This window comes from Emys orbicularis, chromosome 5, assembly GCF_028017835.1.
Source record: "Emys orbicularis isolate rEmyOrb1 chromosome 5, rEmyOrb1.hap1, whole genome shotgun sequence".
Lineage (NCBI taxonomy): Eukaryota > Metazoa > Chordata > Testudines > Emydidae > Emys > Emys orbicularis.
Window position 1 is genome coordinate 83334850 of NC_088687.1, and position 24303 is coordinate 83359152.

At 41.6% G+C, this 24303-nt stretch overlaps 1 protein-coding gene across 6 annotated transcripts; it reads right to left on the minus strand.

Annotated features, from left to right (window-relative positions):
* On the minus strand, positions 1-24071 carry CENPU (centromere protein U). 6 transcript variants are annotated; one of them, XM_065404987.1, is made up of 14 exons: positions 23969-24071; positions 19847-19928; positions 18208-18250; positions 16193-16346; positions 15318-15429; positions 14123-14219; positions 12931-13062; positions 10635-10707; positions 9483-9603; positions 8231-8309; positions 7182-7229; positions 2262-2323; positions 1035-1191; positions 1-320 (listed from the first exon to the last, which is right to left on the minus strand). In XM_065404987.1, exons 2-14 carry the CDS (start codon positions 19891-19893, stop codon positions 183-185), a joined length of 1263 nt encoding a protein of 420 aa, XP_065261059.1. In that variant the 5' UTR covers positions 19894-19928; positions 23969-24071; the 3' UTR covers positions 1-182. The 6 variants fall into 6 exon arrangements, with proteins under 6 accessions (XP_065261059.1, XP_065261058.1, XP_065261057.1 ...); XM_065404986.1 differs by having other exon boundaries at positions 23844-24071; XM_065404985.1 differs by having other exon boundaries at positions 19847-19964; positions 23844-24071.
* Between the last annotated feature and the right edge of the window lie 232 nt (positions 24072-24303).

Genomic DNA, 24303 nt, shown 5'->3' on the forward strand with positions numbered 1-24303 from the left:
TGCTTTGTTTTATTAAATGCATATGGTAGTATTTAAATAATTGCTGCTTCTTTTATCAGAAGTTAGAGTGCAAATACAAAATCTAAATGGAATAGGAATGTCATAACTATTAGGTATATGAATACACTTAACTGATGTTAACTATGCTTAGTTGCAAGAAGAAGGTATATTGTATAAAGCATTTAAAATTTCTCTGGCAACTCCTTTTTCTGCAAATTCAGAACCTCTTGTAATCTTGTGCTGATATTTTGAAAATGACTTTCAGCTCTTAAAATTAGTTGAGATTCCACCAGAAGAGCAGGAATGCTGGAAGTTCCGTACTGTTGTTGGAGGAAAAAAATTACAAGGCTTTTTACTTTTAAACTCTTTGAAAACAAACATTGGCCAATTACTTGCCTATTATCCCAAGTATTCCATTTGTCTCTCATACTTGACATATTTGAAAGAGTGGATTATAATTTGATGTCACTCTCTTCAAATGTTCTATTCTGCATCTTTAAGTCAAGTTAAAGTTTGGCTATACTAAGCATAAGCAGATAGTATATCCTAAAGTGGACGGCTTCCTTAGATTGGGAGGTCAGCAGTGCCCGAGGAGAGTGTATTCCAGGCCATGACACAATTCCTGTACAGGTCTCCTACACTACTTAAAGTACATATTTGAGAAGCTCACTGTCAGTGCTATGCTGCTGAATAGACGTTTGAGCATTAAAGAGGGTTACAAAATTCACTGAGGTTTGAAAGTTAGCAAACACTACCATCTTGTATGTAGGGAAGTTCCTGGGCACCAGGGTTTGACCTACATCTATATTAAATAAGAAAATAAATTTACTTTGTTTCTCACTGAACTTTTAAAAAATAGTACACTACGTGTGTCCTGGATACAACAGCACTGAAGTTTTTGCCATGCTGTACAAGGCCTTGACAGACAACATAATGATATTGCTATCTGCCCTGAATCATCATTTAGTTTCTTCTCCTAAAGAGACAAAACTTGAATTAGCTAGTGCAACCTCGTAGAATCAAGATGTACTTACGACTACTTTTTCTTGTGGGTGGTCTTCTCTGCAATTTATATACTGTTGCTGCACCTCCTTTAAATCAGTTAGGAACTGGGTTGCGTTCCTGAGGGAAGATTCTCTCTCTTGTAGTTCAGCATATTCTCTTTGTAGTTGCTTCAGTTGTGGCCCAGTCCTTAAAAACCATCAATGCTTAAGGATTGTGTTGTGAATTTTTTTCTTTCAGGAGTTACTTTGAATGTACCGTTTCTACTGAACATGACTTAATGGGGTCATAAAAGTGAGAAAAATACCAGGCTGTTGTACTGTCTGCATTTTACAATTAGGATAAATCTTTGGTGACTAATTAATAAACAGTATGCACAATTTAAAGGACCATATTGCTAAGGTTTTATCTAATAAGGACACATATTTAATCTGGTCAATAATACAATAATTCTTCTGACAGGAATCCAGCAATCACATTTGTGATCAAGGGGATTCTAGGAGATGGCTTTTGCCAAGGTGTACAATTTAAAATAGACTCACACATAACATTTAAGTAAAATACAGCCAACAGTATTCTTCCTCTATTTTGAGAAATATCTTATTTCTTATAGTAATGGAATATGGCATTAGGCATTCTGTGACTCCACCACACCAGACTGCTGCATGTACTATCTTGGGAAATATCCTACCCCTGTAGGGGCAGTTAAAATCAGAATGTATTGCACATGTTCAAGGCTGAGTTCTATTAAGGGAATCAGGAAGTTTACCCAGCAAGATTAAGGTGAGCTATACTGGGAGTGGGAACAATGCCACACACACAGTTCCACGCTCAGAGTATGTGTTAAAATTTAAGTAGTCTTAACCTATCTGATCATGTTCTCACCTCCAGTCATGCAGCTGGTGTATTTCTTATGGAATGTGTAGCCCAACTGGCAGACATTATCCCAAGAATTTAGAGTAGCTGGAGATAGTTTGTGAAAATGACTCCCTGTTTCTATTAGGCAGTTCCACAACTCCTGTGGAGATGGAGTGGTTAATTTTAGCTTTTGCAAATAGGAAGGAATACATATTTTCAGCTGGTGCAGGCCGTAAATGTTTCATCTGCTATTTACAAAAAGAAAGTCAGTTAATGACAAGAACAAGAGTTACCTTAGATTTTCTGGACAGTAACAGGACTCCTCAATTTCCACTGATAGCCTATTATTGTATGCTTTCAATCAGTATAATCACTATACATTTCAGCAAATGGAAACTTACCGAATTAGTTCTTCTCTAACTTCCAGCAAACGCCGTCTTTTCTTATTGATGTCTGTGATCACCTATAATACAATTAAGTGAAATAGCAGTCTTTCAAGAGTAAGACAGTTAAATGACAAGGTAGATTTCCCCCATACCCCCAACTCTGCATTCTGAATTGACAATGCTCTGGGTTCTAGACATGGAAAATCTTGAGATACCAAGTCTTACAATTCATGACAATGTAATATATGGAAGTGCTATTTTAGGTATTTTTTTCAATAGGGTCTCTAAAATTTGTTAGAATTTTCTCTCTCCCTCCATAACGTGTACTGTTGAACTCACTGTAGTACGGGATCCTTGTTCATCCAGGCAGGTAAATCCCAACATTTAAAAAAAATTTCAAGCTTTTCAGTAACATTTGGCATAAGACGCTGGTGTAGAAAAAATTTGTTTTTTATTAATACTTATTTGGGAGGATCTCTAACTCAGGAATTGCAAAGCCAATCATAATATAGGCACCCCACATTCTCATCTATAAAAAATCTTTACACCACAGTATATATTACATACACTTTCACAATTTTTTTTTTTTTTTTTACATGTAAGAATAGCATGATGTTGTTCATGTAGTACTTTAGGATCCTTCAGAATGAAAGGTGCTCTTTACATTTAAGATTTTTCTATATTCTTTAATTCAATTATTTAAGTACTTAAAACTACAGCCCTAATCCTGCAAGTTGCTCTGCACAGAACAGCTTGTAGCATTGGAGCCTAAGTTCTGGATGACTTCATAGAAAAGTTCTGATTTAGAACTTGATTTTATAAAGACAGAAGTTTAAACGAGAAAGCTTGCATGCACTGTGCGACTTGGACTGACAATCACTATTTAAAAACAGCAAAGAGTCCTGTGACACCTTATAGTCTAACAGACGTATTGGAGCATGAGCTTTCATGGGTGAATACCCACTTCGTCAGATGCGTGTAGTGGAAATTTCCAGAGGCAGGTATAAATATGTAAGCAAGAGTGAGTCAGTCTAGAGACAACGAGGTTAGTTCAATCAGGGAGGATGAGGCCCTCTTCTAGCAGTTGAGGTGTGAACACCAAGGGAGGAGAAACTGCTTTTGTAGTTGGCTAGCCATTCATAGTCTTTGTTTAATCCTGAGCGGATGGTGTCAAATTTGCAAATAAACTGAAGCTCAGCAGTTTCTCTTTGAAGTCTGGTCCTGAAGATTTTTTGCTGCAGGATGGCTACCTTCAAATCTGCTATTGTGTGTCCAAGGAGACTGAAGGGTTCTCCTACAGGTTTTTGTATATTGCCATTCCTAATATCTGATTTGTGTCCATTTATCCTTTTATGTAGGGACTGTCCAAGTTTGGCCGATGTACATAGCAGAGGGGCATTGCTGGCATATGATGGTGTATATTACATTGGTGGACGTGCAGGTGAATGAACCGGTGATGGTGTGGCTGATCTGGTTAGGTCCTGTGATGGTGTCGCTGGTGTAGATATGTGGGCAGAGTTGGTATCGAGGTTTGTTGCATGGATTGGTTCCTGAGTTAGAGTTACTATGGTGCGGTGTGTAGTTACTGGTGAGAATATGCTTCAGGTTGGCGGGTTGTCTGTGGGCGAGGACTGGCCTGCCACCCAAGGCCTGTGAAAGCGAGGGATCGTTGTCCAGGATGGGTTGTAGATCACTGATGATGCATTGGAGACGTTTTAGCTGGGGACTGTATGTGATGGCCAGTAGAGTTCTGTTGGTTTGTTTCTTGGGCTCGTCTTGCAGTAGGAGGCTTCTGGGTACACGTCTGGCTCTGTTGATCTGTTTCCTTATTTCCTCGTGCGGGTATCGTAGTTTTGAGAATGCTTGGTGAAGATGTTGTAGATGTTGGTCTCTGTCTGAGGGGTTGGAGCAGATACGGTTGTATCTCAGTGATTGGCTGTAGACAATGGATCGTGTGGTGTGTCCAGGATGGAAGCTGGAGGCATGAAGGTAGGCATAGCGGTCGGTGGGTTTTCGGTATAGGGTGGTGTCTAGGAAGTGGACCTCCCGTGTAGACTGGTCCAGGCTGAGGTTGATGGTGGGGTGGAAGCTGTTGAAATCGTGGTGGAATTTTTCCAGAGTCTCCTTCCCATGGGTCCAGATGATGAAGAGGTCATCAATGTAGCGTAGGTAGAGAAGGGGTGTGAGTGGACGAGAGCAGAGGAAGCGCTGTTCCAGGTCAGCCATAAAAATGTTGGCATATTGTGGGGCCATGCGGGTGCCTATAGCGGTGCCACTGGTCTGGAGGTATATATTGTCATCAAATTTGAAATAGTTGTGTGGGAGGATAAAGTCACAGAGCTCAGCAACCAGTTGTGCTGTGGCATCATCAGGGATACTGTTCCTGACAGCTTGTATTCCATCTGTGTGTGGGATGTTTGTGTAGAGAGCCTCTACATCCATGGTGGCTAGGGTGGTGTTTTCTGGAAGGTCACCAATGCATTGTAGTTTTCTCAGGAAATCAGTGGTGTCACGGAGATAGCTGGGAGTGCTGGTGGCGTAGGGTCTGAGTAGAGAGTCCGCATATCCAGAAAGATGCATCCAGACTACATGCATCTGACGAAGTGGGTATTCACCCACGAAAACTCATGCTCCAATATGTCTGTTAGTCTATAAGGTGCCACAGGACTCTTTGCTGCTTTTACAGATCCAGACTAACACGGCTACCCCTCTGATATTTAAAAACCAGTATGATTAAAAACATTTTTAATCTACCAAATTATTAAATGTAATTTTACCAGGAATCCCTTCCTGTTTTCCCCTCTCAAATCTCCTTCTCCAAGAAATATTGAATTTACATTCAAAGACTAGGAGGAAGACCTAGAAAAAAAAGTGGTTTGAGACACTGATGGAGGACACAGAGAAGGTTGCCATCAGTGTCTGGAAGATGAACTTTACAAGAATGCTGGGAGACAAAGAATAAGAGCCGCTGACTCCACTTGATGGGAGAACGCAAAGAAAAGACGATGATTCAAATATACTAGAATTGCTGGGTGAGACTGATCTGCTGTTTTCAGGGCTGGATTAAAATATGCTTGTGAATTAGAGGTGGGAAACGTTTTTCGGACAAATAGCTTATTCAACGACAAATGCAGTTTCGATCAACCCAAAACTATTTGTGAATTTGACGTGAATTCATCAAATAGTTTCTGCCCAGAAGATTTTTTGAGACTTAAATGCCAGGAGAAGGAGGCATCCCTTATAAACTTTAGCTCAAGGGTTAGAGCACTCACTGGCGACATGAGAGACTCAGGATCAATTCCACCTTCTGTGTGATGGGGAATATTTGAAATCAGGTCTCCTACATTAAGAAAAATGCCCTTACCACTGGCCAATGGGATATTCTAGGTCTCTCTGCGTCTCCTACTGAAACTGTTCCACTTTGTATAAATAATTAAATAGCCACTGGAACAGGAACTTGAATGTGAGTCTCCCATCTCCTAAATGAGTGCCCTAAACCACAAACTATAAAGCAATGATACTCGGATCTCAGTGGTTCAGGAGTCAAATTAGCGATGAACATTACCCAAAAGAGCCACAGTAGTGTGATTTCATTAAGTATAGTACTATATATTCATATTTTAAACAGTATGACGGGGAAATATATATTATTCTCACAGCAAAATGACTGACCAAGTATTATTTTATCAACTACAATTGGTTATAACATAGTAAATGCATCCTGATTGCGTAATAATTAAAATCAGAATGTGTTAATATCATGTGCTCCAAAGAGCTGCAGGAGACACATTAAAGCAGCTCATAAGCCTCAGTCTGAGTATCACAGCTATAAAGTTATTCTCACTCTGTCCCAATAACTATTCATTAGTGGCAATTCATAGTTCAGTAGTGCTCACACTTTCTCTCAAGAGTACACCTTCATATAAAAGAAGCACAAGGCAAAACAGAGAACCATACTATAATTAAGGCTACGTTTTAGTCACGGGTATTTTTAGAAAAAACTCATGGACAGGTTCCCGGCCAATGGGAGCTGCAAAGCCAGCACTCTGGGCGGAGGCAATGCGTAAAGCTGCCTGGCCACGCCTCTACCTAGCAGCTGAGCAAGGGGGATGTCACTGCTTCCGGTGCACCCCCCAGGTAAGCACTGCCCAGAGCCCGTCTCACCCCACCCGGTGCCCCTGCCCCCTCCCACACGCAAACTCTGCTGCTCCTGGGGGTAGGGGCTTAGACTGCTCCAGCAGCAGCCAGTGCATCTGAGCTGCCCCTGGGCCAGGTGCACCAGCAGAAGTCAGGAGGTCACGGAATCCGTGACAAACTTGCAGCCTTAACTATAATCAGAGTACTCATTGCTTTTTTTTTTTTCCCCTTCCCCATTTAGTTGTAGTCACAGCATGCATCAGTAGCAAATCAATGGCAGCTCCAATAGTCATATGGTGCTTCTGAAAATAAACTGACAAAGGAGTTTAAGCATACATTTTGGCTTTCCTTTTAAGTGGTACTCTGACACCATTGCTGTGAAATAAATACTGAATAGTGTGTGTCAATTTGTTTACTGTACACTACACCCAAGATTGTTAGCAGAGATCAGAATCTGGCATTTAGCATATTTTACAACTTCTAGTAATTCTTGGTTTATACAGTTTGCTCACTGGTTACTGAACTAGCACAACTGGTTAACAGTCTAGCAAGTCTGGCAAAATAACAGTTTCAAACTGGATTTTTGTTCTGTTTGATTTTATAAGTATATTACAAACAGTGTTATTCCCAGATAAAATGTGTTTCACAAACTTTATCTAGGTATATTTGTATTCTAATAATTTTAAAAACAAAGATTCCAAGTTTGGTTTTGCAGTTGAACATTGACTCTATACATTTGTCTCTAAATACAACATAGCTTCATTTAAACACCATAAAAAGATCATTGCTCTATTTTACCTTAGCATTTTTTCTTTTCAAATCCTTCAGTTCCTGGACTTCTGTTATCTACAGGTAAAGGAAAACATTGTGTATTGACAGCAAAACCTTTCTGATCTTTTCTTCCCTATTCCTTTACTCTATAATCACTGCAATAAGAATTACTTTTGAAACACTTTGGCTTAAAGAAATTATTCACTGGTAATTCTGTCTGGCATGTTCTTTCCCCAGCCCAGAACAAGGATTGTTATAAAATGCTACTCTCTCCACCACCAGGAGGCAAGGCTGACACACTCTAGCTCCCTATCTAAAAATCCCAGGTTCTTTACCACCTTGTTATAGAAATGCATGAAGTTTTGTTGTCCATGCTAATAAATCATTTGAAACAAGTTTAACGTTCAACTATAATTTTAATATTGATTGTGGCAATGGTCATAAGTAAAGACCAAAATTCTCAATTTATTTCACTAAATATATCTATATTTTAAATCTTAATCTCCACAGCTATAATTACTGTTCTCTCCAGTCAGTGGGTGGGTAGCTCTGAAAAATCTATTGCGGAAGTCTATTCTCCATGCACTGTACATCAGAGGCCCCTTAAAAAATACCCTAATTTTAAAGCCCTGAACATGGCTTCTGAGGCAGATATACAAGACGTACTGCTTGTATCTTGGCAGACCTTCAGCTCTGTAAGTCTCAACCCTTCAACTTGCATCCACTTTACAGAACTCCTTGCTCATTGGTAACTGCACAAGAGAAGGTCCTTGTCTCCCCAAAGCTAATTCAATCCTGTAATTTATTGTCTGTGAGCAAACGGCTGTGCCCAGATGGAACCCCACTGGAGTTCTTGCACAGGTGCAGTAGTCTGTCCATGTGCAGCAAGTTGGAGCAACCGTGATTAAAGGTTTTATTTCTTAATTCATTCATAACTCACAAGGTGGATTAATTTTAAAACGCCCTGAGATGCATCAGTAAAAAACTATATAAAAAGTAGTAGGTGTACAAGTATTCTGACTAAAATTTTACAACCACCTCTACACAAATGTTTTTATATTTACTACTATACTTACAGTATTAGTGAGTTGGTCCTTGAAGCCACAATAGAAGCCCTCAGTAGCTTCCCTGCAAATCCTAGACTCCACCCTTTGTCTGGAAGTTGGTGAGGAAGGGAGTAAAATAAAACCACAGTTGGGTTAGTATAGGAAAAAGGTATCTGTGCTTATCTTAGTATTTCCTTTCTTCAAGTAGCAAGATCTACAGATTCTAACATTGGACTTTGAGTATAGGAGGCAGAGAGAGACCTGTCCCTTACTGGCAACAGCCTAGCTCTTCCCCTTGAAGAGTTTACCAGTTGTGATGACTTCTGCAGCCAAGAATTTTAGTGCATTCAACTTTTCCCCCACCCCCCTTTTTTTATGATTAGCATATGACTACTGCAGAGCTAAGGAAAGAAAACATTGGGTTGGTTTTTAAATCAAAAGTTTTTGGTTTTTTTTGTTTGTCCCAAGTTCACCTGGGACTGGTTAATTCTTTGGACATTGCTACTTGAAGAAAGGAAAGTTTCCTATTCTTCAATGAGGCAAGGTCCACAAAAATTAGCACTGGGATTTTAAGAGCAATGAGACTTTCTGGGCAGCAGGAGGTAATGCCAATAATAAACTACATATAGGGCTTCCCTTCTGCACTTTTTCTAACTTGCCTAGTGAAATAGTACATCATGAAGCACTGTTCTTTTTAGGGGTAAATCCACCCAAGCTTGCAAGTCAAATATGTAGAATTTAGCTAACTTGTGGGACCACTACCAGTGTTTTTTCACAAGTGCTAAGAATTAAGAAGTTATACAGTTATTAATTAACTACAGGATAGATGTTTTATATTGAATAAGCGCTTCAATTCTGATTAAGAGACCTAAACAACAGATTGAGAACATCAAAACCCTGTTAAGACAAAAATCGCATATTAAGTGAGCCTCAAAGCTGACTGCTTCAACAGAAATCAAACAGAGCCCATGAAACCAGCTTAACAAATGTAGGATATTTCCAGCCTCTCCTGGGTCTTGATAGATCAATGTGCATCTTCAAGCAGATATTGAGATATATCGTGTTCCGAAATAGCTCCCCAATCACAATAGCTATCCATAATGGCAATATTATTTATATTTGGGCAACACCAAATCTGAGGCCAACCTCCCTAGTATCACAGCTTAAAGAAAATGCCATTTGTATCACAGAAACTATAGTCAGTCATCTAATACAGCCTCAAGCAAACTAAATACATTGTGTCAATTTGGAGTTTTCAGTCCAAGGAAAGCAAGATATTTACTTGTAGTCTGCAGTTATCTTCTCATACTCAGCCAGAACAACATCCAATTCTGTAATATCTTGGGGAAATCTTTTCAGCCCTTTCGGGCACCAAATCTGTATAGAACATGGGCTATCATCAGCTGAAACAAAAGAAATGACTAGTTAAAATAAATATGAAATGAAAATGTTTGTTTTAAAATAATTTAATGCTACACAAACTGACTTGCGTATTAACTTTTTAACAAATTAGAATTTTCTAAAATGGTAATTATTTCACTTGTCTAAGATATATGCCAGCTACCTAGAAATTATTATGCAAATTTTAAATTAAAACAATGTGTGAAAAAGTAACATATAAATCTTATTTCATAGTCTAGTGATATACAGTAAGGGAACCTTAAGGTGGGTTTTGCATAAATAACTAAGGTACATTGGTGATTGTTAAAAATAAATTTTACTTTTACATCCAACATTCTGAATGTCACCAACTCTGCTCGGTAGTGAAATACAAAATCCTGAAATATAAAAGGTCTGATGCACATATTTTACTTTGCAAGAAAGTCTGCATTATTACACTCAAGGCATTTAATATAAAGCTTAAAGTCTACAGTTTTTCTGAAACATACACAATGTTGTTGTATGAAGGGTATATAGACACCTATTTGGGACAAACCACTCCTGGCCACTATGAGTTATACAGCCCTCCCAAACTCATGCTGATGAAATCTTTATATCACACCATCATGTATATATTGCATTTGTTAAGGGAAAACTATTTTATGAATGTTTTAGAGGGTTCTTAAGAACTGAACTGGGAACATATTTTATTTATCTCCATATATAAAGCTAACTGCATAACCCCAACTGGGCAGGATCCAGAGGGAGTCAGAAAAACATCTGAAAACAATATCAAATAGTTTGTTTATACCTAAAATGGTCACAATCTTGAAACCCAGTATCTCATGATGTTACTGTACTAGTGAGTGAGTGCTGAGTCCAACTATATAAGAATTTCCCTATTCCAATTATATAAGGCTCCCATTTCTAGCCTTACTGGGATGCAAAATACCAGATATCAAAACTATTTTTAGGAAAACTTATTAATGGCTAATGAGAAAAAGTTACAAGGAAGTTTAAAATTATGAAGAGAAAAGTATCAAATTCCTTTTACCAGAAGGATCTAATGCACTCTTTTGTGAAGACTTCTTTGGTTTCACATGGGATTTAACACTGTTCTTGGGCTTCTACAATACAAAATGCAGCAGATTAACTTTCAAGAACAATTACGTTCAACCATTTTAGAAATAGTTAATTATAATTATGGGTTTAATGACAGCAGTTGGTAGTAACACTAGTGTAGAACAACCACAGGCATTTTAACAACTGTGTAGTCTAGATCAGCTCTGTGCAGAGTTTTGACAACATTGATAATGCTGCCAGTGAACAAGTGATGCCAGATTGCATCACCAGTGATATCAACAGTGGGAATGCTAAAGTTGCATCAGTGGGAATATTTTGAAGAGAAATGCAGTTGGCAATATTATTGGGCGACCTTATTGAAATGAATGTATCTTTGGGGTCCATTGTATTAAATGAATGATTTATTATTGTGGTCCAGAAGTGTATGTAACTTCTTGAGGGGGTGGAGATGTGGCACCTGTGGGTTCAGAGGACAATACTGAACAAAGCATCAGATAAGAATAGACTTTCAGAACAAAAAGTGTTAAGTGGTTTTCCTGGGGATTCTCTAGGGCAGTGGTTTTCAAAGTGTGGGTCGCGACCCAGAACTGGGTTGTGGAATGGAAGGGACTGGGTCGCAGCAGCTCTGGTCAGCACTGCCGATTGGGCTGTTAAAAGTCCTGTCGACAGTGCTGCCCGGCTAAGCCAAGCTAGTCCCTATTTGTTCCAACACCATGCTGCGCCCTGGAAGCGGCCAGCAGCAGGTCTGGCTCCTAGGTGGGGGGGCCACGGCACTTCGCATGCTGCCCCCGCCCAGAGCACCAGCTCCGCACTCCCATTGGCCAGTTACCGGTCAATAGGAGTTTGGGGGAGGGGTGGTGCCTGCGGGCGAGAGCCACATGGAGTCGATTGCACGCTTCCGCCTAGGAGTCGGACTTGCTGCTGGCTGCTTCCAGGACAGGCAGGAAACCTGCCTCTGCACCCCCTGCTGTGCTGTTGACTGGGAGCCACCTGAGGTAAGCCTGTGCCCCAATCCCCTGCCCCAGCCCTGAGCCCCCCCAAACCCAGAGCCCCTTCCTGCACCTCAAACCTCTCATCCCCAGCCCCACCCCAGAGCCTGCCCCCACTCCCCCCAGCCCAGAACTCTGCCCCCTCCCATAGCCCGAGACCCTCCAAACCCAGAGCCCCCTCCTATACCCCAAACCCCTCATCCCTGGCCCCAGCCCAGAGCCCTGACCCCCCTCCTGCACCCCAACCCCCTGCCCTAGCCCAGAGCCCCCCCACACCCTGAACCCTTAATTCCCAGCCCCACCCCTCACCTCAACCCTCTTCCCTAGCCCTGAGCCCCTCCCACACACCAAATCCCTCATCCCCAGCTCCACTGGGTCGTGGGCATCAACAATGTTCTTCAACTGGGTTGCCAGAAAAAAGTTTGAAAACCACTGCTCTAGGGACATCTGGTTATGCAAAAACCTAGCCTTTTGAAGCTAAGTCCTGAGGAGTGGGCCATTGTCTGCTGATCACCTGTTGCATGAGACCAAGATCAAAGGCCCAACTGAACTATTCATGGTGGTTCTGGTTCTGAATCTGAGACAGTTATGAACTTGTAGACACAGGGATCACCCAGTTGTGGGTTTTCAAGGACTGACACCAACTGAGCCCAAAGTTGGAGCGACCTCTGGTAAGCTTTTCAGCATGAGTGTAGGTTCTTTTATTGTTTTTAATGTTTTCTCTGTAATGCTTTCCCCTCAAGAATAAATGGACTTCTAAAGAGTTGTGCAGTAACTTATGACTGCAGGCATAACCTCTGGAGAGAAAGCAAAGCACAGACACTGGCCAGTTTAGGCAGTTTGGCTTGCTGTGGATATCACAGTATAGGCAGGGAACTGTGACATCTGGAAAAAACCCCAATCAGTAGGGAGAGAGATGTGGATCTCTGCCCAAGAGAGGTGACAGCTGAAAAGCCAGAAGCTTAGCACTGAGGCCTTGAGGGATCACAGAGGGGGAATATGGGTGCAGTTGCCTTGAACTATGACAGGTATCACACGTGAAGCTGCAGAAGGTGAGAGTATTTTGAAGAGAAATGCTAGAGTAGACAAGACCTCTGTGTTCAGTTTTCCCTCTGTCCTACCCCCTCACACCCAAAGCTATTTTTCTTTCCTGAATACAAACATTCTCCCTCTTTTTAAACAGATGAGAGGGATCACTATGTGTTTTAGTGCTTAATTCTGAGGAGAAAAGATTTTAGAGGCATTTTTGATAGATTTTGTAGTTGGGACAACTTTTACCTTTTGTGCATTCAACTTCTTCACTAAATCTGTAACCTTATTTGATATGCTGCTTTCTGAAGAGCTGTTCCTCAATGCTAATGCAGATGGTAACTTAGATTCCTCCACATTGGTCTTGGCGTTTCCTGATATCTATATAAAGAATAATTTAAAATAAATCTTCAGATTTTTAAAAGTGCAAAAGAAAAAAGGCATCAACAGTAACCGTCTGAAAGATCTAAACTCTACTGCTTTAAAACTATAATAAGAACTTTTAAAGAAAGTTTGAGATGTCATGAGCAATCAAAACTACTACAGTATCCTGTGATGGTTTCAAAACTACATTTGAAGGTCTTTTAAAAAAAAAACAATTATTCACACTACATACTTCTGAACACTAAAAGTCAACATTAGTTTTGACTCTTTTCTGGCAGGCCAGCAATAACTACACAGTAGGGCTTCACACAGGAAGTTCTTGGTGTGAAAGACAGTAGGATTGTGTGAGCATAGTGAATTTAACACACCAGTCAGGTCAACATGCAAGACTTATATGGTGCACTACTGCATAGCTTCTCTCATTAAAAACTGACTGGCAGAAATCTGCCACTTTAATAGACAGCTTCCAGGCTGACAGAAGATAAGATTAGAAAATGTGACAAGAGAACTTTTAAGTATCAAGAGACTAAGTGTGGTGGAAATGCAATGCGTAAGCACATTGAAGGAAAGCCACTCATAAGTGTGTCAAGTTGATTAGCACCAATATAAGTTTTAAAAATTAGTTTTAGTAATTAACTGAAAATTCTACTCTTACAAGTCTATTGTAACTTTAATACTGGATAAGTAGTAAAGAATTATTCCTTATTTATCTATCTATATTTCCTTAAGAATGACAATATATTTCATAAGTAAACATTCTTTTTGTTAAGAAAAAACCTGCTGCACATCAAGTAAGGAAGACAGGGACTAATGGTCTGGTAGAATCCAGGAACTCCTGAGTTCTAATCCTTGCTCTGACACTCCATCGGTGGCCTTGGGCATTACACTTAATACTTGCCCATCTCACAGGAGTGTTTTGAAGATTAATTATCTATGAGGCTCTTCAGATTAAAATAACTATACAAGTGCTAAGGAGTGTCAAACCCTTTCCTCTGTCTAATCTGAATATGGCATAGAATATGTTCTCAATAAAAGTTATTGATATATTCTTACAAACCTTTTTCTGTATCTTATTCTCCTTCAGGGACTCATCTTCAGAATCCTCTGTCTCTGATTTGTTATCTTCAGGTATTTTCAAGCTACACTGATTTTTTCTAGAATAAAGATGAGCAATAAAAACTTTCCTGACACAATTAAAAAAAAATAATAATCTGTATCCATGTGTAACCCATTACATGCTAACCAACGGGTTGCACATTTGTCCTCAACATGCTTTATTTAAACCAAAAAACCAAGGGTTCATTGGTGACCTAATGGAGGTGGTTCTGTACGACCTTGCAGGAATCCCAGGTTTAATTTCTTCTCAGTTTTCAATTCCCAAGTCATCAGCTTCAAGAAGTGCTGCAGCAGCCACATATCCCTCAACAGCAACCCCCACTGTCAGTTTAAGAAACAGAGTTAAAAGGCTCTGAAAGAGTTCAGCCTGGTGCTGACTGGCCATAAAGATGCCTGTGTTGCCTGGGCCCCAAAAGCAAATGAGGTACACTTGGGAAATTGGGATGGAGGGGCTGGGGGAAAAATGATCTTCAGGAGTTCAACAGGGATGCAAAAGGTTCCCTGAAAGATCAAACCCCTATTTTTTTTGTCTTGATAAGTTCATTCAAGCAAGCATTACTTCATATTTGTACCAAATCTGTTTTAACAGAGCAGAAGTGTATGAACAAAAATTGTTTTACAATAATTTGAAATGAAGAGGAATTTTCTCAAAACTATATCAGACTCAAAGCAAATTAGATTCCCTTTCAATTGTTTTTTCTAATATTTTCTTTGCCATTTTTGCTGAATAGTAGTCATTTGCAAATAGAAGTCTCACTAATGGATCAAATTTTTTTTAAAAGCCTTTCACTTCTTCCAACACAATCCTGACACCCACAACATTACAGTAAGAAAGTCTTAACATACACAGATGTAAGTTATAAGCAGTACATGGTTGGCATAGTGCAAGCCAGAATTCTTTTCCCTCCGACCTGCTGACTGATTTGGGCTTTGGCTTCTTACTTGGACGGTTTTAAGCAGGAGCATTTTAAAAGACAGCAATTGAGATAGAATGAGGACATTTTTCACCATTTAAAGTCTCTCTTGAAATAATGGGATGATCCTGAGATCACACCAACGTACAAAAGCAAGCTTAAGTTTTCCAAACATTGTCTAATAGTTTTCCAGGACTGGAAAATATTTTATGTTCACTGTACCTTGTTTCTGCATTTTTCCCTTGTGGAGATGAATCACTAGCTGACATGTGTTCCTCTTCCTGCAATTCCACATTCCCACCAGCATCTACAGCAGTGCTGTGTAAAGGGTGATCTATATACAACAGAAAAACAAACACAGAAGTTTGCAACTTTGTCTGCTTAGGCAAAGCACTTGGCTACACTAGCACTGTTTTCCTATATTTCATACAATTGGGCATTGTTATGATTTGTATGTCTACCATGTGTCTCTTTCAAATGAAGTCTTATTTAAAAATACACTGTTTAAAATTTTTGAGAGAAGAAACTTGGGGAGAGCAAGTGGTGTCTATCAATGGGCCCCACATGAAGCATGAAAAGTGGTTTTAATATTTCACCAGAAAATAATTTATATATGGTTGAGAATAAGATCTTTCCTTTTAATAATATTTGAAAGTGACAGGACAATGCCTCTTCTCCTTGCAAATGTTTAAAAATATCTCCACATATATTCTTAGGATTGCAGAACAGTTTCTCTTCACAGTTCTCACCACCTACAAGCACAAGAATGGAGGAAGATGACAAACACCCAAGAACCATGAAAACACTGCCGTTTTATATACGACCACCTTACAAGGGATGTTCTGCTATGTACTTCCAGGTTTACTATCTGGAATTTACCAATCTTAAACTTTTATATAGCACCTTTCACTGTGGTATATAAGCACTACTCAAAATTAAAGAGTACAAAAGCCCAAAACAAAGAGGTAATTTTCCCTTGTCATTCCCATAGGCAAGGAGTGACACTAAGGCTTTTCTTTATGGTTTTTAAAATAACTTATGTGCAAGATAACTTGTAAAAATAATGTATTAACAATTTTAAAAAGTTAAATACTAACCAAATGAATCATCGGGCTCCTCAACTTGCCCAGTCTCAGTTATCTTCAATATCCTTGAGACATCCGGTTCCTCACATGGAAGTAATTTACTGTGAGGATGGGACTTAGCTTTGTATTCCTGGGTGGGTATTAAAGCAATGTCTTCTACATCCAACTTTCCAATGTAAAACAAATTAAATATAATGACAACAAATTTAAAATACTTGATTAGAATAGTATTTAGAATTCAAATTTAAAATAGAATCCATGACACTGAGCTATGGTGCAAAACATTTGAAAGGGGACATGCATGTATTTTCTTTTTTACACTTATTTTTCGTGAGAAAAATGTAGGTAAAAGTGAAGTGATACATATTACTATTTTGTATTATGCTATAACAGTAGTTTTAGTAGTAGATTATAAAACTTGTAAGAAGTGTTACTTTAGACACAAAAGATCAGCACATTCTAAGAACTAATCTCTTTTCAAAAATCTGATTTTTTTTCCTTCAGACAAGGGGGGACATTTTCAGCCACCCCCCTTGTTATTCATATTACTATTGTGTGTCTAGTCGTGGATTTCCACTGCTGCAAAACTTGCACGTTAAAAAATGAAATAATTTTGATTTGCTGAAAGTTCCAAACAGCAAGTATAAGTAGTTCATTCAGCACAAGTTGCTCTATATTAGGAGAACAGGGGAAAAGGCATGCTTAAAAGTCACCTGTAGGCTGAATTATTGGCTCAAACAGCCTGTCAGTTTTATGTATGTAACTCCCATTGATTTCAGTGAGAGTTGTGCAGGTGCAAACGAAGATCAGGGAATGAAGGGACATCAATCACCTGCATTTCTATTCTACAAGCATAATATAGTTTCCCAAGTTAAACTTTAAGGTTTTCGTTTTGGCAACTGTTCTGGATGGTCTCTATTTTTATCATGGGATAGTTATCAAATCTTTGTCCGGATTTGAAAACTAGCATCACATTTTCAAGCAAACTGTCCATTTTACCACAAGGCACATCACTCTCACAAAAGCTGCAAAGCAGCGAGATTACAAAACACAGTTCCCACAGAGGATGAAAGCTCATCCATGCAGGCAGACCCCTATGCCCACACATAAGGGTTAGCTTTCAGGATATAGACCAGGGTTGGGCAAACTTTTTCACCCGAGGGCCACATCGGGGAATAGAAATTGTATGGCGGGCCATGAATGCTCACAAAATTGGGGTTGGGGTGCGGGAGGGGGTGAGGGCTCCAGGGTGGGGCCAGAAATGAGGAGTTCAGGATACGGGAGGGGGGTGCAGGCTGGGGCGGGTGTGTGTGTGTGTGTGTGTGTGTGTGTAGGCAGGCTCCAGCTGGGGGCGCAGGCTCTGGGGTGGGGCTGGGGATGAGGAGTTTGGGGTGTAGGAAGATGCTCTGGGCTTGGGACAGAGGGGTTTGGAGGGCGGATCAGGGCTGGGGCAGGGGGTTGGGCTGTGGGAAGGGGTACAGGCTCCAGCTAGGGGTGCAGGCTTTGGGGTGGGGCTGGGGTGCTCTGGGCTGGGATCAAGGGGTTCGGCAGACAGGAGGGGGATCAGGGCTGGGGCAGGGGTTTGGGGTGTGGGGAGAGGCTCAGGGGTGCAGGCTCTGGGCGGCACTTACCTCAAGCGGCTCCCAGAAGCAGCGGCATGTCCCTTCTCTGGCTCCTACACAGAGGCGCAGCCAGGAGGCTCTGCACGTTGCCCCATCCACAGGCACTGCCCCTGCAGCTCCCATTGGAGCGCCGGAGGGGGCTATTGGAACACATAGGAGCCAGAGGGGGGCCATGCCACTGCTTCCAGGATCTGCGTGGAGCGGCCCCTGACCCTGCTCCCTGGCTGGAGCGGGGCAAGCCGCAGACCCCACTCCCCAGCAGGAACTTGAGGGCCAGCTTAAAATGACTGGTAGGCCAGATCCGGCCCGTGGACCGTACTTTGCCCACCCCGATCTAGACCTTCAACAGCATGGCACATTTATACTTTATTATTTTTAATTGACTGCAAAATTAAGGTAACTTACATCCAGTTTATTTCTTTTCAATGTTTTCTTTGAGGTCTTCTCACTATTAAATATGTATAAAATAAATTAAATGTACAGTTGAATATACTGAAGTTATTTAAAAATAACTCCACTATAAACCTACTCTCTTTTTCTCTTCATTCCTGCATCAGAATCAGGGCTACATTACATTATTACATTACCCGTGTCTAGCTTCTTAACAACAGAGCTTAACCCAAATGACAAAGGAAATGCTCAAATATAAGTTTAATATTATATATTTACTTTTTAAAGAAAAAAAATAACCAGGACTTACTCCTCAACAGACTTCTATTTAGGCAATACTTAATAAGAGGAGGGGCATGAACGGCATAAACCCAAGCGCTACTGTTTCTCCAAAGGGTAAACAGTTTACAGAGGGCCTTTGTCAGCAAGAAGTTAACTGCTCTTTTCTTGGTTCAGCTAATCTGGCCAGTTATTAGTGGGGATTAGAGCCATCTCTCTCCTCCTATTCCCTACCCACCCCCTGCAGAGAAAAAGCAAGTGAGAGAGTAGCCCTGCTTACTTCTACGTGACCAAACCTAAGGTCCAGGTAGCCTGCATAGTGTTGGGTGTCTCATGCAAGTCACAGTCTAGCCCAAAATTAGGCAACTGGATATTTTGCATTAAATTTAGGACCACTTCTATTACCCCCCCAAAAGAAAACTCTACTGCTGCTACAGATGATGATTAAATAGCAGTTTCAGAGTGAATTTCATACATGAAAGGGAAAAAACAAACTAGCGCTTTTTTGTTAAAGCAAATTAAATTTGAACGCAAGCCATAATAATCAAAAATATCTTAATACAAGATGCTAATTCAGAACATCTGAACAGTCAACACTTACAAGACTGGCATGCCACTGAAAATTATTACCTGTGGATTTGGAATAGGATTTTCAATCTGACTGATGACCTGAATGTCATGCTAATTGGGGCACTTGTAGGAAAGAGGTATATTACAAATGGTCCATTACCTCCACTAGTTAGTGGCAATATTGTTTGAGCAGGGTTTTCTGTTCGTTTGTTTTCTACTTAATATTTGCCAGGCGATTTCAATTTTAAAAATTAGCTAGTTTAAGAGAAATATGTTGTATGAAAAAGTTCCATTTCATGCTTAAAAAATTTAATGTACAACACCTATATTTTCATACTATATACATACACACAGCATTTTTAATAGTTTTTCCATTTGCAAAAGAGACCTGTTACCACACAGTGTTAAAGTACTTACATTAATAAATGCTTTCAGTTGCAAATTATTAATATAAGTATAAATTTGAAGACTATATGTTAAGTAAAAATTGCTGACAATCTTTGTTTTACTTGTCTTCCAAAGTTAGAATTCAGAGTAGTGTGTTTTATCTAAAACCTGGTGATAGCACTGATATCTGTGAGAGGTAGTAATTAAGTTGTCAACTAGTGAACAAGCAACAAAGGTCGAGATTTTTTAAAATGGGTACTAAAGTTAGGTTCTGATCTTACTTTAGGCACCCATAAAAAAAAAAAAAATCTTAGCCTCAGCGGTCTCAGTGTAGGTGTGTGCAGGTGAAATGTTTCAGTTCACTTTAAAGAAATGGGAGTTCATTGGTAAAGGAAAATGTACAGCATTGTTTACTTACAGAGCAGGCATGTGGCTTTTACCATGCATCTTCCTTTTCTTATCCATGTCACTTACAGAAGTTTTGTATTCAAATGCCTTTTCTGAAATGACACGTTAGTCTCCATTTAACGTGGGACCTGTCCTTTACAAAAAGAGTACATGGAATGCAATGTGTGCCTATAAAGTTACCTGTACATCAATAACAGCACACTACAGAATCAAGGTAGTGCATAGACCCATGCAGCACAGGGTAGTGCCGGGCCCAGTCCAGGGGAGTGAGGGTGGTGGGGGGAGGGGGAGCTAATCCAAACTGCTGCTGCAGGGGCCAGGATGGGGAGTTCAGGGCGATTTTGCCAAAGGCAGCCAGTGCCTCAGATTTAGCCAGGCAAGAAAACAGAATCAGTTCCCCCACCACCTTCCCCCATCACTCAGCCACACTTCTCCCAACATGCACTGAGACCAGAATAGATTTGGTCTCTCACATAGTTAGTTGCAATGGGAGATTAGCAGGGTCATGATGTGAACATATCTGACACACACATACCAGCCCCGCCTCCAACACCCAGTCGCCAACCCCTTCCACCCCCAGATATAATCCTTGACATAAACAGCCCCTTTGAGAGCCTCAGCCAAAGGAAATAGTTTCAATGTGTAAGAATTCTGTGCAGAGAAGGCTGACATCCTATCTGGAATAAAGCAGACACTCGCAGGGGTCAGGAAGGGATTCCCACCCTACCCATATTCTGGGTGTGGGAATTGGGATCTCCTTCCTCTGAAGCATCTCACTTAATCATGTCCCTGCCATTGAGGGGGCCTTGGGTGTTGGTATGCTTCAGTCTGTCCTGTGGGCAGTAATACTTGGGTCTCATTTCGGTTGTTGTGTTTCATGAGGAGGTACTGATGGTCTGTGATATACAGGCAATCAGACTAAATGATCCTGTGGTCCCTTCTGGCTTAAACTTGAATCTTTGACAGGGAAAGACAATACCACTAAACATTCCTGGCATGCACATTGCTGCAAAGGTTGAAAGCAGCCCCTATGGTAGCACAGTACTTGTATGTGACAAAAGGCTGGTAAAAAAACACTGTTGTGAAACACCATGATATAACAGAACTTAAGGTTGAATTCGACCAAATAGCAGTAGTTTCCATTTACAAGCCACCAGAAAAAACAAGCCTTGTCACAGGTGAATTCAACAGTCACAACACAATCTGGGGATACTCCAGCAATGATAACAATGTGGAAAAAGTTGAGAAGTGGAAGTCAAACAAACAACCTGACCTTGCTCTATGACTTCAAGGATAAATGTGCCTTCCAAAACAAATGATGGAACAAGGGATTCAATCCCAGCCTACCTTTTGTCACCTCTAAAAAATGCATGCTACTTCAGAAGGGAGGTCATGGCAGCGATCCCATGACCACAGCATAGACTGCATACAACATTTATGCAGGAAAACATAGTACCTGCCGAAATTCATTTTCAGAAAGTCTGACTGGAGAAGCTTTACCTCCAAATTGAATAGATCCATCTGTAATATTACTCCAACACAAAAGCACTACAGAGAATGTCTCTCTCTAATGTGGAAGACTACCCAAAAGCACATCCCCAAGGGATGTCAGACATTACATGTACCTGGGCTTTCAGAACATTCCAACAAGATATTTAGGACTATTTGACTCAGATCCCTTCAGAGAACTACTGGGCTCAGAAAAAAGAGATCAGAAAGAAGTGGTGCAACAGCTGGAGCAAGCTGATTGAAACAACAAACCTGTGCCATATCAGCAAAAAAGCATAGGCCATCATTTGTGAGCTGAACCCTAACGGACAACAATCAAAGTGTATTACTGAAGTCTCTCTCAACCAACTGGCACAGCAACTCCTCCTAAATGGTAAACCAGGCCACAAAACAAAGCACATAATGAAACAAGACAAGCAGGTACTTCGCTTGCTCCTCAGGATCAGAAAAATCTGCAATGAGCAGCCTACCATCAAGGAGCTGACAACAGTCTCAAAAACTCTGAAATGTTGAAAGGCAGCTAGACATCTCATGTACTATTACTACACTTTTGGACAAGAGTACAGAAGCGGCTACTTGATGTCTTTAATTCTTGCCTGGAGACAATGCAGATACTCAGGCTGTGGAGACAAGCTAAAGTGCATGTGCTACTCAAACCACCTGAAGACCTTAATTGCAAAGAGCTACCGACAACTATCCCTACTCTGCTCAGCCTACAAGCTATATGAGCAGATGATAACGGGGGAATAGCGCCAATAGGAGAAGGGCAGCTGCCTGATGACCAAGCTGGTTTCCACCGAGGACGTCAATACTGTCGTCAAGTTGCAAACTTACCCCAATAAACCCAAGATGGCTTTGAAACCCGCAAAATTACAGAGACTGTCGGTAGCTTATGACACTGAACCATCATGCACTTCTACTGAAAATGGCAAGAATTTTGAGAAATAGCAAGATGGTCCAGGTAATCTCTTCCCTGCTTGAGAATCAACATTCTTTGTCAAGATGGATAGTCAGAAATGTCAATGGAGTACTCAGCGAAATGGATTACCCCAAGGTTCAGTGCTATCACCCTTGCTTTTTTAATATGCCTTCACAAATGACCAACCAGAATCCCCTGATTTGCAAAGATTCATTTATGCAGATGATCCTTGCTTTGCTGCTACCCAATCAGAAAGATCTGAGGACACTGAACACATTCTAACTGGCTCCCTGAGTGTACCTGGAGAAGAATGCTAGTAAGACATAAATATGTGCCCTCTGGCTGAAACACCATCGGCCTAAGTAAAAACTCCAGATAATGTAGGATGCTACAATCCTTGAGCATTATAAACATCCGGTGTACCTGGGGGTCACATTAGATCAAATGCTGACATTCAAAGAGCACATAAGGAAGCTGAAAAACAAAAGTGAATTCCAGGAATGATGTACTCCAGAAACTGGCCAGCATAACATGGGAAACTAACCCCAAAGACTCCAAGCAACCAATCTCACCCTGTTTCTCTCAACTGCAGAGTACTGTGCCCCACTATGCTCACACTTGAGCCACGCAAACAAAATAGCAAACTTAATCAGTAGGATCATCACAGGTTCCTTGAAACTGACTTCCCACCTGTCACTATACCACTTCACAGGGACTGCACTACCATTAGGCAGGATTCCCTCAGTAGAAAGAAACAAAAAACAGGTGCATGATCCAAGACACCCACTGCATGGAAACAGGTTTCAGAGTAGCAGCCGTGTTAGTCTGTATCCGCAAAAATAACAGGAGTACTTGTGGCACCTTAGAGACTAACAAATTTATTAGAGCATAAGCTTTCGTGGGCTACAACCCACTTCTTCGGATGCATCCGAAGAAGTGGGTTGTAGCCCACGAAAGCTTATGCTCTAATAAATTTGTTAGTCTCTAAGGTGCCACAAGTACTCCTGTTATTTTTGCATGGAAACAGTTCACCATCCAATACTTGGAAGTCCAAAAAGAGCTTTGCCTCTAAAAGTCACTTTCCCTGAAAAACCACTTTGGAAGGCTCCAGACTAATAACAGCAGGAAAGCTGATGATCTGGAGAACCTGGGTTCCTGTGGAACAACTCCCCCAGGCACTGACCTCGAACACAAACACTCAGCTCTCAAGTGAGAGCTGGGGTGGCAAAGACCGGCTGCAACATGGAAGTGGAAGCTGAGGGTGGACCCCAAATGCTAATGGGAAGAGCCTGGGCAAACACTTGATGTAGCCAAATATGTGACCAGGGCCTGACTGGGGTTTTGGAACAATACTGGGATAACGACCCAGACACAGCCTCTCTGCCCCGCCCGCCCGCCCCCTCACCTCCTCAACCACCGCCATTGCCCCGCCCCCCTCCAAGGATCCAGCCCCGCCCCATCATTCCTACTGCCCCAGCACCCAGCCCCACCCCGACACCCCCACTACCCTCCCAGCACCGCCCGGGCCGCTCATGATCAGGCGGTTGGGGGGGGGGGGGAAAGAGGGACACGCACCAACCGAGAAGTAGAATGGGCTCCGGCAGCCCCCTGTCCGCGCTATGTAGGTGGACAGCGGAGCGGCGGCACCCGCGGTCGGCTCAGTAGTCGCGCCGGGGGCTGGGATACGCGCGCTCAGTAACTGACCCCGCGGCGCGCGCTCCCGACTCAGACAGCATCTTCCCGCGACAATTCTAACCGCCCCGGCCGGGGTGACGCACTCCCGGCCCTGGCACTGCTCACAGCCCCGCCCCACAGAGGGGGACCCGTTAACCCCTATAGAGCCGCAGCTGGCTAGAGCTTCCGGTGGTAGCTGTGCGAGTGAAATGCCCCCCTCCCTCCGCAGCGTAAATGGTCTGATCCGCACGGGGGCGCGCCGGGGACTAGTGCCCTCCTGCGACAGGAGGGGGAAGCGCCGCTGCAGGCGCCTAGGCCAGAGGCGCGGGCAAGAACCGCTCCCGTCCCGCGGTGGCTGGCCCCAG